At 43.0% G+C, this 13,355-nt stretch overlaps 2 protein-coding genes across 3 annotated transcripts in view; one reads left to right on the forward strand and one right to left on the reverse strand.

Annotated features, from left to right (window-relative positions):
- Positions 1 to 13,011, forward strand: part of prelp (proline/arginine-rich end leucine-rich repeat protein) — a 45,549-nt gene extending 32,538 nt beyond the window's left edge. Inside the window, exons 5-7 of the mRNA XM_061922591.1 lie at positions 2,507 to 2,703; positions 9,289 to 9,364; positions 9,433 to 13,011. Of these exons, the coding sequence (XP_061778575.1) occupies positions 2,507 to 2,703; positions 9,289 to 9,364; positions 9,433 to 9,523 (364 nt within the window). The 3' untranslated portion in view covers positions 9,524 to 13,011. The remainder of the gene's footprint in view (positions 1 to 2,506; positions 2,704 to 9,288; positions 9,365 to 9,432) is intronic.
- Positions 1 to 13,355, reverse strand: part of fmoda (fibromodulin a) — a 281,121-nt gene that overhangs the window by 133,141 nt on the left and 134,625 nt on the right. The gene's annotated exons all lie outside the window — the stretch shown is intronic.

Raw genomic sequence — 13,355 nt, forward strand, 5'->3', positions numbered from 1 at the left:
ATCAAACATGACAGGGAGACTGAACAGGATCAAACATTTCAGGGAGACAGAACAGGATAAAAACATTACAGGGAGACTGAACAGGATCAACCACTACAGGGAGACAGAACAGGATTAAACATGACAGGGAGACAGAACAGGATCAAACATTACGGGGAGACAGAACAGGATCAAACATTACAGGGAGACAGAACAAGATCAAACATTACAGCGAGACAGAACAGGATCGCTGATGGGTCTGCCACCTCCTGGCCTGATTGTGTAGATCTAAACTATTATGACAAGATTTGTTGGTTTTGTTCCATTGTGAAAAAATACGTAACAAAATACATTTTGGTACCAGTACCAAAGTATCGGCACAACCCTACTATAAACACATTCATGCACACAGGTGATAGACTTTTGGTCGATAAACATCAAATCAGTTGTATTTGATTGTGTAGATTCAAACTAAGATCACAACATTTGTTGGTTTTGTTCCACTGTCGAAAAATACAAAACAATATTACACTTGCGGGGGGTGGGTTCAGGCGGAAAAAAAGGGACAAATGCTAGAAAATAGTAAGGTAAACATCTGTTCAGTATTTTAACATAAAAGTCTTTGATCGTGAGGCATTAAAAGCCACAAAATGCAAAGGGTCCGTCAGACCCACAAACGCTCGCTGAGTTTAGTTTAGTCTTTATTTGAAAGGACAATGCACAAATACAGAAATGTCCTGTACCAGATGATAGCTAAATAGCTCATTTCCGTCTGCAGTCCCTGGCTACTTAAATTAAAAAGGGATACAAAAATCATGCAATAAAATTACAACAATAAAATCATACCATATCATGTAATCAAATTACGAAAAGTCATGGACACATACTTAATATACAATACAATTACATCTCATTTACATCATCACACAAACACAATACATGCTCTTGTTCACATCTGTCATCATTTTAAGAACAACAATGATTTTAATGTAGACACTTCCCAATTTACAACAAAAATGCTGTCATGGATAAACATAATACACATTAAGTTGATCTGTCAAACATAGTGGCCACCTTATTGACCGTGTGAGCAGCTTTGATTAATCCAAAGCCACTTGTTAACTTCAATTATAAATGGAGAGTATTCTTTTAAACTGGTGGAGGCTGGTGTGTTTCTAGTCGTCACAGCAAATGTAAAATGGACAAAATGCTTAAGTGGCGCTGGTTAGCTCAGTTTAACAATCTGTATTTTGGGAGAACTAAACAGTGATGGTGGTGTCAGTCAAGGATTTGGAGCGATTGTTTGTGCAAAGTTTCCAATGGCTTCGGTGTCATTTTGCTTGCCTGCGACCAACATGTTATGCGATAATAAAAACGAGACATAATCATTGCATTAAACAACAATCAAAATAACAACAATATGAACTAAATATCTCAATCCACAATGTACTGGTATACATCTGCGGATTATAGTCCGACCGGGCTGATTTACACTATGGAAACATTTATTGTCTTTTAAAATTTTAATGGGTGCGGCTTATAGTCTGAAAAATATGGTACTATCCATCCATCTTCTTCCGCTTATCCGAGGTCGGGTCGCGGGGGCAGCAGCCCAAGCAGGGAAGCCCAGACTTCCCTCTCCCCAGCCACTTCGTCTAGCTCTTCCCGGGGGATCCCGAGGCGTTCCCAGGCCAGCCGGGAGACATAGTCTTCCCAACGTGTCCTGGGTCTTCCCCGTGGCCTCCTACCGGTTGGCGTTCGGGTGGCATCCTGACCAGATGCCCGAACCACCTCATCTGGCTCCTCTCGATGTGGAAGAGCAGCGGCTTTACTTTGAGTTCCTCCCGGATGACAGAGCTTCTCACCCTATCTCTAAGGGAGAGCCCCGCCACCCGGCGGAGGAAACTCATTTCGGCCGCTTGTACCCGTGATCTTATCCTTTCGGTCATGACCCAAAGCGCATGCCCATAGGTGAGGATGGGAACGTAGATCGACCGGTAAATTCAGAGCTTTGCCTTCCGGCTCAGCTCCTTCTTCACCACAACGGATCGGTACAGCGTCCGCATTACTGAAGACGCCGCACCGATCCGCCTGTCGATCTCACGATCCACTCTTCCCCCACTCGTGAACAAGACTCCTAGGTACTTGAACTCCTCCACTTGGGTCAGGGTCTCCTCCCCAACCCGGAGATGGCACTCCACCCTTTTCCGGGAGAGAACCATGGACTCGGATTTGGAGGTGCTGATTCTCATTCCGGCCGCTTCACACTCGGCTGCGAACCGATCCAGTGAGAGCTGAAGATCCCGGCTAGGTAAAGCAAACAGGACCACATCGTCTGCAAAAAGCAGAGACCTAATCCCGCCGCCACCAAACCGGTACTATTCATGTAATATTGGTTTTATTATTGTGGTGGCGGTTTGCAAAGGTGCATACCTAAACGATAACATACCGAGAGGGTTTTCCGGAAGTGTGTCAGGTGTACCTAAAACTGTGACCAGACCTGAGGTCATCGTTGTCCTTTTCCCAGGGACTACTTCCAAGGCTTCGGTCACTTGGCCTTCGTGAGGCTCAACTACAACGAGCTGAGTGACAAAGGCGTCCCCAAGGCCGTGTTCAACATCTCCACCCTGCTGGACCTCCAGCTCTCCCACAACCAGCTGGCCTCCATCCCACTCTTCAGCAGTCACCTGGAGCACTTGCACCTCAACCACAACAGCATTAAAGGTAAGTCCACCGACATTTTTGTTGTTGTTATTGTTCTTTCAATTCAATGCTCCGCCATAACCTCTCCGCCCACCTGGGTCAGACAAGACCAGTCTTGTGCAAGCCCAAGGGATTACTTCATCGGTATCGACCATACTTGCCAACCTTGAGACCTCCGATTTCGGGAGGTGAGGGGTGGTGGGGTGGGGGGCGTGGTCAGGGGTGGGGAGAGGGGCGTGGTTAAGATATATATATATATATATATATATAAGAAATACTTTAATTTTAGCGTTCATTTATTTACACATATACACTCAAAAAACACTCATCTACTCATTGAGTTAAGGGTTGAATTGTCCATCCTTGTTCTATTCTCTGTCACTATTTTTCTTGTGACGTCTCGGTGGTGTTGCGGTGACGAGTTGTTCTCTCGTGGGTGCAGCAGAAGATGGAACACAGCGTGAGGGTAGGGATAAGAATTTATTTATATAATAAAACAAACTAAGAACAAAAAACACTTGCACAAAGGCACTAACCAAAAACCAACAGAACTAGCTTGGGAGCTAGAAAGAACAAAGGGCGCTAGCGTGGAAGCTAGGGACGTAAACAAACAAAATAGCATAGAAACTAACAAGTATACAAAAAATAGATTTACCACAATGTTGGAAGAGCGGCGTCAGCCGTTGCGTGTAAACAGAGGCGGGCATATATAGGGAGATAAATAATCAAGGGCAGCTGCGCGTGATCAAAGCAGAGACAGGTGACACTAAATGGGTAACTATGACAACGGACACAAAACCAGGAAGTGCCACAAAGAACTGAGGAAGACAAATACTAGACAGAATGTGATAAACAGAACCAAAACCAGAATATGCCATGATCCAAGACGTGGATCATGACATTTCTAACCATATGCATGTACAGTAGATGGCAGTACTGTCCTGTTTGAGAGTGTCACAACATTGCTGTTTACGGCAGACGAACAGCTTTACGGTAGACAAAAATGTGACTGCTGTTGTTGTGTGTTGTTACCGCGCTGGGAGGACGTTAATGAAACTGCCTGGCAATAAATTCACATAAGAAACCAAGAACTCGCCCTCGATCATTCTACAGTTATAACGTCATTGGGCAGACACCTTGTTTATATTGTGGGAAAGCGGATGTGAAAACAGGCTGTCTTCACTCAGGTCCGCATGGAGCTGGAGGGGGCGTGGCCTCCAGCTCCGCCTGAATTTTGGGAGATTTTTGGGAGAAAATTTCTCCCAGGAGGTTTTCGAGAGAGGCAGTGAATTTTGGGAGTCTCCCGGAAAATCCGGGAGGGTTGGCAAGTGTGGTATCAACTCACCAAGCAACGTTATCGAATAAAGTAATCATTTAAAAAAAAAAAATAATACAAAACCAGTGAAGTTGGCACGTTGGGTAAATGGTAGATAAAAACAGAATACAATGATTTGCACATCCCTTTCAACCTATATTCAATTGAATAGACTGCAAAGACAAGATACTTAACATTAGAAAGGAAAAAGTTGTACATTTTTGCAAATATTAGCTCATTTTGGTTATTGATGCCTGCAACATGTTTCAAAAAAAATCTGGCACAAGTGGGAAAAAAGACTGAGAAAGTTGAGGAATGCTTATCAAACGCTTATTCGGACAGTCTAAATAGGAACAGGCGGGTGCCATGATTTAGTATAGAAGCAGCTTCCATGAAATGCTCCGTCATTCACAAACAAGGACGGGGCGAGGGTCCCCACTTTGTCAACACATGTCAAAACAGTTTAAGAAGAACATTTCTCAACCGAGGAATTAAGGGATTTCACCATCTACGCTCCGTAATATCATCAAAAGGTTCAGAGAATCTGGATAAATCACTGCACTTAAGTGATAATATTACGGACCTCGGATCCCTCAGTTGGTACTGCGTCAAAAAGCGACATCGGTATGTAAAGGATATCACCACATGGGCTCAGGGACACTTCGGAAAACCACTGTCAGTAACTACAGTCGGTCGCTACATCTGTAAGTGCAAGTTAAAACTCTACTATGCGAAGCGAAATCCATTTATCAACAACACCCAGAAACGCCGCCGGCTTGGCTGGGCCCGAGCTCATCTAAGATGGATTGATGCAGAGTGGAAAAGTGTTCTGTGGTCTGACGAGATCACATTTTAAATTGGTTTTGGAAACTGTAGATGTTGTGTCCTCCGGAACAAAGAGGAAAAGTACGATATATAGGTGCAAAGTTCAAAAGCCAGCATCTATGTTGGTATGGGGGTGTATTAGTGCCCAAGGCGTGAGTAACTCACACATATGTTAAGGCACCATTAATGCTGAAAGGTACATACAGGTTTTGGAGCAATATATGTTGCCATCCAAACAACATTGTCATGGACCCCCCTGCTTATTTCAGCAAGACGATGCCAAGCAATGTGTTACAACAGCGTGGCTTCATAGTAAAAGAGTGCGGGTTCCGAACTGGCCTGCCTGTAGTCCAGACCTGTCTCCTATGAAGCCTGAAATACCACAAGGGAGACCCCGGACTGTTGAACAACTTAAGCTGTACATCAAGCAAGAATTGGAAAGAATTCTGCCTGAAAAGCTTCAAAAATTGGTCTCCTCAGTTCCCAAACGTTTACTGAGTGTTATTAAAAGGAAAGGCCATGTAACACAGTGGTAAAAATGCCACAAAGATAACTTTTTGCATGTGTTGCAGCCATTAAATTCTACGTTAATCAATATTTGCAAAAATAAATTATGTTTCTCATTTTGAACATATGTAGTCTATTCAATTGAATATAAGTTGAAAAGGATTTGCAAATCATTGTATTCTGTTTTTATTTACCATTTACACAACGTAACAACTTCACTGGTTATGGGTGTTGTATATTGTTATGAAGGTGTCTGTTACTACATTATATACATAGATATATATTTCATACATATATATATATATATATATATATATGAGTTGGGAAATTGTGTTAGATGTAAATATAAACAGAATACAATGATTTGCAAATCCATTTCAACCCATATTCAGTTGAATATGCTACAAAGACAACATATTTGATGTTCAAACTCATAAACATTTTTTTTGTGCAAATAATCATTAACTTTAGAATTTCATGCCAGCAACACGTGACAAAAAAGTTGGGAAAGGTGGCAATAAATACTGATAAAGTTGAGGAATGCTCATCAAACACTTATTTGGAACATCCCACAGGTGTGCAGGCTAATTGGGAACAGGTGGGTGCCATGATCGGGTATAAAAACAGCTTCGCAAAAAACGCTCAGTCTTTCACAAGAAAGGATGGGGCACCCCTTTGTCCACAACTGCGTGAGCAAATAGTCAAACAGTTTAAGAACAACGTTTCTCAAAGTGCAATTGCAAGAAATTTTGGGATTTCAACATCTGCGGTCCATAATATCATCAAAAGGTTCAGAGAATCTGGAGAAATCACTCCACGTAGGCGGCATGGCCGGAAACCAACATTGAATGACCGTGACCTTCGATCCCTGTATCAAAAATTGACATCAATCTCTAAAGGATATCACCACATGGGCTCAGGAACACTTCAGAAAACCACTGTCACTAAATACAGTTTGTTGTTACATCTGTAAGTGCAAGTTACAGCTCTACTATGCAAAGTGAAAGCCATTTATCAACAACATCCAGAAATGCCGCCGGCATCTTTGGGCCCGATATCATCTAAGATGGACTGATGCAAAGTGGAAAAGTGTTTTGTGGTCTGACGAGTCCACATTTCTAATTATTTTTGGAAATATTCGACATCGTGTCGTCCGGACCAAAGGGGAAGCGAACCATCCAGACTGTTATTGACACAAAGTTCAAAAGCCAGCATCTGTGATGGTATGGAGGTGCATTAGTGCCCAAGGCTTGGGTAACTTACACATCTGTGAAGGCACCATTAATGCTGAAAGGTGCATACAGGTTTTGGAACAACATATGCTGCCATCTCATCTTCATGGACGCCCCTGCTTATTTCAGTAAGACAATGCCAAGCCACATTCAGCACGTTTTACAACAGCGTGGCTTTGTAAAAAACAGTGCGGGTACTTTCCTGTTCCGCCTACAGTCCAGACCTGTCTCCCTTCGAAAATGTGTGGCGCATTATGAAGCGTAAAATACGACAGCAGAGACCCCGGACTGTTGAACGACTGAAGCTCTACATAAAACCAGAATGGGAAAGAATTCCACTTTCAAAGCTTCAACAATTAGTTTCCTCAGTTCCCAAACGTTTATTGAGTGTTGTCAAAAGAAAAGGTGATGTAACACAGTGGTGAACATGCCCTTTCCCAACTACTTTGGCACGTATTGTAGCCATGAAATTCTAAGTTAATTTTTATTTGCAAAAAAAAAAATAAAGTTTATGAGTTAGAACACCAAATATCTTGTCTTTGTAGTGCATTCAACTGAATATGGGTTGAAAAGGATTTGCAAATCATTGTATTCCGTTTATATTTACATCCAACACAACTTCATATGGAAACGGGTTTTGTATATATATATATATATATATATATATATATATATACTTGCAGTGTGTATATTGTATATATTACATATTGTTATGAAGGTCTCTTTTAGGTCATTGTACTTATATATTTGCAAGGTGTCATATACACATTGATCGAGGGTTTTGAAGTTGTTCAAGAGGCTCTAAAGCAGGGGTCGGGAACCTTTTTGGCTGAGAGAGCCAAGAATCCAAATATTTTAAAATGTATTTCGGTAAGAGCCATATCATTTTTTTTTTCAACACTGAACACAACTAAACACGTGCATTTTTAAGTAAGACCAACATTACTAGAATATAATAGGTCTCGTATTCTTTGCAATAACGATGATTTCCTGAAGCTAACTGTGGAGGGGCGTGGCCTGCGGGCCTGCAGCAAAGCGGGGTGTGCCAGGACCGGCCTCGAAATCAGCGACAGAGGCGTAGATGGCCCACCTGGGCCTTGTTATCTAATCACCTGTCGCTCTGTTATAAGCATCAGCCGGGAGGAGAGACAGGGTTGGAGCTGGAGCCAGAGCGCGAGCGAGAACGAAAGAAAAAAAAGACAATTGCTGGAAAGCAACTGAGAGACTTATTGAAAAATAAAAAAATATCGTAACCCTGAAACAGGCTTTCATGTCGGTGCTTGGTGGTCTGAAGAACCCCCAGGAGGGCAAGCTCTAAAAAAAAACAATAATAAATAAATCATGCAATTTCTTGGTAGAAAAGGATGGATGGATTCAAATGCATGAGCATGTTTAATATTTTGAACGTTATTTTTAACACTTTGATTACAAGTGGAATTAGTCATTACTTATTGTGTTAAGCAGTGTTAGCTCAGATTTATCCGAGAGCCAGATGCAGTCTTCAAAAGAGCCACATCCGGCTCTAGAGCCATAGGCTCCCTACCCCTGCTCCAAAGTCCACAACTGTGTCCACCATTAGCCGCATCAATCATCAATCAATCAATGTTTATTTATATAGCCCCAAATCACAAATGTCTCAAAGGACTGCACAAATCATTACGACTACGACATCCTCGGAAGAACCCACAAAAGGGCAAGGAAAATTCACACCCAGTGGGACGCCAGTGACAATGCTGACTATGAGAAACCTTGGAGAGGACCTCAGATGTAGGCAACCCCCCCTCTAGGGGACCGAAAGCAATGGATGTGGAGCGGGTCTAACATGATACTGTGAAAGTTCAATCCATAGTGGCTCCAACACAGCCGCGAGAGTTCAGTTCAAAGCGGATCCAAGACAGCAGCGAGAGTCCCGTCCACAGGAAACCATCCCAAGCGGAGGCGGATCAGCAGCGTAGAGATGTCCCCAACCGATACACAGGCGAGCGGTCCATCCTGGATCTCGACTCTGGACAGCCAGTACTTCATCCGTGGTCATCGGACCGGACCCCCTCCACAAGGGAGGGGGGGACATAGGAGAAAAAAGAAAAGAAGCGGCACATCAACTGGTCTAAAAAGGAGGTCTATTTAAAGGCTAGGGTATACAGATGAGTTTAAATGCTTCTACTGAGGTAGCATCTCGAACTGTTACCGGGAGGGGATTCCAGAGTACTGGAGCCCGAACGGAAAACGCTCTATAGCCCGCAGACTTTTTTTGGGCTCTAGGAATCACTAATAAGCCGGAGTCTTTGGAACACAGATTTCTTGCGTTTATTGTCTTTAAAATCCAAAACAAAACAAAAAAATAGACGTGTGCTTTTGTTTTTCAATGATTTTGAACGTTACCCTACCCAAAAGCCTACCTTGCCCTTTCATTTCAGTTCGAAATGATGACTCATTTTGTCTTTTATTCTTTGAACACCACCACGTAAAACGCTCCGACGGAAGCTCACCCTCTCATTTGCACCTCCACAGACCAAACAGTTTAGGCCTCGTCCGTGGAAACTCCAGCTGAGGTCATCCGAGTCAAAACGGCCAATTACCTCAAACAAGCAATTTATTAATATCCCCAATTCAATTGTGTCTCCCATGACCTCGTTCTTCCTGTTTCCCTTTGTTTTTGCAATCTTCCATGTGAGTGCGATGACTTCATTTCCCACATCAAAACCTCTCCGTGCACTTTCTTGGCAGACATCAACGGGACACTGATCTGCCCGCAGAACCTGCAGGCGCAGTGGAGCGACCCGGAGCTGGCGCCAAAACTAAGGTAAGCGAGGAAGGCGTGTCCGGTAGTCAAGTGGCGACTTATCAAGTGACCTTGGTGTGCTTTCTCAGGTACCTGAGATTGGATGGAAACCACCTGAACCCTCCGATACCCATGGATGTCATCATGTGCTTCAGAAACCTCCACTCTATCGTTATTTAGGAAGCTCCGCCCCGTCACGGCGTTAAGGTGCCGAGGTTTCACGTGCTCGCGGTTGAATCGACTTATTTACGATCAGCCGTTTGGAGGAATGGCTGATCAACTTTTCTACACATATTCATTCTTCTACGACATGGGTGTCAAACTCTGGCCCGCGGGCCAAATTTCTATCTTTAGGGTCCGCAGGCCCATTGCAAAGGACCCTAAGTGAATTATATTTATATAGCGCTTTTCTCTAGTGACTCAAAGCGCTTTACATAGTGAAACCCAATATCTAAGTTACATTTAAACCAGTGTGGGTGGCACTGGGAGCAGGTGGGTAAAGTGTCTTGCCCAAGGACACAACGGCAGTGACTAGGATGGCGGAAGAGGGAATCGAACCTGCAACCCTTTGAGTTGCTGGCACGGCCGCTCTATCAACCGAGCTATGCCGCCCCTAAGAGTCCTTTGCAATGGGCCAAGGACTCTATTGAAACTGGTGTGTTTTATTAATATTCTTTATTATTATTAGGGTCCGCAGGCCCATACTGGTGCGTTTTATTATTCTTTTTTCTTTATTATTAGGAGTCATTTGCAATGGGCCAAGGACCCTATTGAAACTGTAAGGTTTTATTAGGGTCCGCCAGGCCCATTGCAAAGTCCTTTGACAATGGGCCAAAGGACCTATTGAATTTCGTGTGTTTTATTCTTTGTTTCTATCTTTAGGGTCCGCAGGCCCATTGCAAAGGACCCTAAGTGAATTATATTTATATAGCGCTTTTCTCTAGTGACTCAAAGCGCTTTACATAGTGAAACCCAATATCTAAGTTACATTTAAACCAGTGTGGGTGGCACTGGGAGCAGGCGGGTAAAGTGTCTTGCCCAAGGACACAACGGCAGTAACTAGGATGGCGGAAGCGGGAATCGAACCTGCAACCCTTTGAGTTGCTGGCACGGCCACTCTACCAACCGAGCTATGCCGCCCCTAAGAGTCCTTTGCAATGGGCCAAGGACCCTTTTGAAACTGGTGTGTTATATTAATATTCTTTATTATTATTAGGGTCCGCAGGCCCATACTGGTGCGTTTTATTATTCTTTTTTCTTTATTATTAGGAGTCCTTTGCAATGGGCCAAGGACCCTATTGAAACTGTAAGGTTTTATTAGGGTCCGCCAGGCCCATTGCAAAGTCCTTTGACAATGGGCCAAAGGACCTATTGAATTTCGTGGGTTTTATTCTTTGTTTCTATCTTTAGGGCCCGCAGGCCCATTGCAAAGGACCCTAAGTGAATTATATTTATAAAGCGCTTTTCTCTAGTGACTAAAAGCGTTTTACATGGTGAAACCCAATATCTAAGATACATTTAAACCAGTGTGGGTGGCACTGGGAGCAGGTGGGTAAAGTGCCTTGCCCAAGGACACAACGGCAGTGACTAGGATGGCGGAAGAGGGAATCGAACCTGCAACCCTTTGAGTTGCTGGCACGGCCACTCTACCAACCGAGCTATGCCGCCCCTAAGAGTCCTTTGCAATGGGCCAAGGACTCTATTGAAACTGGTGTGTTTTATTAATATTCTTTATTATTATTAGGGTCCGCAGGCCCATACTGGTGTGTTTTATTATTCTTTTTTCTTTATTATTAGGAGTCATTTGCAATGGGCCAAGGACCCTATTGAAACTGTAAGGTTTTATTAGGGTCCGCCAGGCCCATTGCAAAGTCCTTTGACAATGGGCCAAGGACCCTATTGAATCTGGTGTGTTTTATTATTATTCTTTATTATTAGGGTCCGCCAGGTCCATTGCAAAGGACTCCAAAGTAGTCCTTCGCAATGGGCCAAGGACCCTATTGAAACTGGTGTGTTTTATTAATATTCTTTATTATTATTAGGGTCCGCAGGCCCATACTGGTGCGTTTTATTATTCTTTTTTCTTTATTATTATTCCGCTCCTTCGCACCCTAATTTGACCCCCTTAACATGCTTCAAAACTCACCAAATTTGACACACACGTCGGTCTGGCAAACCTTCCCAACTTATTAGGCAACCAAACTTTAAAAATTAAAATTGCTCTCTAGCGCCCACTACGAAAAAAAACCAAAACAGACTGCGTGTAACTTCCGTTAGCAATGTCATAGAGACATGAAACAAAAACCTCTATGTAGGGCTGACTTAGACCTAGATTTCATAATTTTACCTTCTAGGGCAAAAATCAACAAAAATTTTGCAAAAATCCCTTCATAGCAAAATTTGCCTAAAAAAATGCAATTTTTCTGTATTTGAGCTGTAATTTGACCCCCTTAAAATGCTTCAAAACCCACCAAACTTGACACACCTATCATGACTGGCAAACATTGTAATCTAATAGAAAAAAAACCCGCCAAAACTCAAGATTGCGCTCTAGCGCAATTTTTGAATAAAACACAGAAAAAACTGCTCCTAGGAAGAAAACACAGACAAAACTGCTTGTAACTTCCGGTAGGAATGTCAGACAGACATGAAACAAAAACCTTTATGTAGGTCTCACTTAGACCTACATTTTAATAATCGACAATATTCAGCAAAAATCAACAGGAAGTTGGCAATTATCCCTTCACAAATTTCCCGATAGACTCCCAAAGTTCAGTGCCCCTCCCGAAAATCTCCCGGGGCAACAATTCTTCCGAATTTCTCCTGATTTCCACCCGGACAACAATATTGGGGGCGTGGCTTGAAGGCACTGCCTTTAGCGTCCTCTACAGCCTGTCTTCACGTCCGCTTTTCCGCCATACAAACAACGTGCTGCTCCAGTCACATAATATATGCTGCTTTAACACACACAAGTGAATACTTGTTTAACAGCCATAGGGGTCACACAGAGTGGCCGTATAAATAACTTTAACACTTTTAAAAATATTCGCCACACTGTGAAGCCACACCAAACAAGAATGACAAACACATTTCGGGAGAACATCCGCACCGTAGCACAACATAAACTCACTAGAAGAAATACCCAGAACCCCTTGCAGCACTAACTCTTCCGGGACACTACAATATACACCCCCGCTATCACCAAACCCCGCTCCCCCAATTTTTATTTACATTTTATTTGATATGCCATAGATATTTTTTTACTCATCATTATAATTTGAAACTCGATTTTGTATGTGACTATAAAGCTACATAAGCTTTGCTTGTTTAATATTCAATGCAAAACTTGTTTGGGTTCCTATTAAAAGGTTAATTTGTTCAACCTTGGCCCGCGGCTTTGTTCAGTTTTAAATTTTGGCCCACTCTGTATTTGAGTTTGACACCCCTGTTCTACGACAAGCAGTGCATGCATGTAGTTCGTATGTTCTCGAGCAGACCCGACAAGAAACGGAATGTTGAAATATTAACTACCGTGTAGTTGGACGTGTCCAAAGACGGGTCCGCGGTTTTTCACGCTCGCAAGTAAAAATGCCATGCCGTTACTTTTTCTTCCCTGTACCGTCTACTATTAAGATGCTTTGGACAAATAATAAAAGTTTGGTCTCGGGTCTTCTTGTTTATCCATGCTTTGATACACTATATTACAGCTTGGCCCCTTTGTTCCAGTGACAGGAGCTTTGAATGCTCCAGGATACCAAAACATTTTGGACAATTCCATGCTCCTAACCTTGTGGGAACTGTTTGGAGCGAGCCCCTTCCTCTTCTAACATAACTGTACACCAGTGCACAAAGCATGGTCCATAAAGACATGGATGACAGAGACTGGTGTGGATCGACTTGCCTGGCCTGCACAGAGTCCTGACATGAACCTGATAGAACACCGTTGGGATGAATTATAACCGAGACTAAGAGCCAGGGCCTTCTCCACCAACATCAGTGTGTAACGTATTGG

Source organism: Nerophis ophidion, linkage group LG16 (assembly GCF_033978795.1).
Source record: "Nerophis ophidion isolate RoL-2023_Sa linkage group LG16, RoL_Noph_v1.0, whole genome shotgun sequence".
Taxonomy (NCBI): Eukaryota; Metazoa; Chordata; class Actinopteri; order Syngnathiformes; family Syngnathidae; genus Nerophis; species Nerophis ophidion.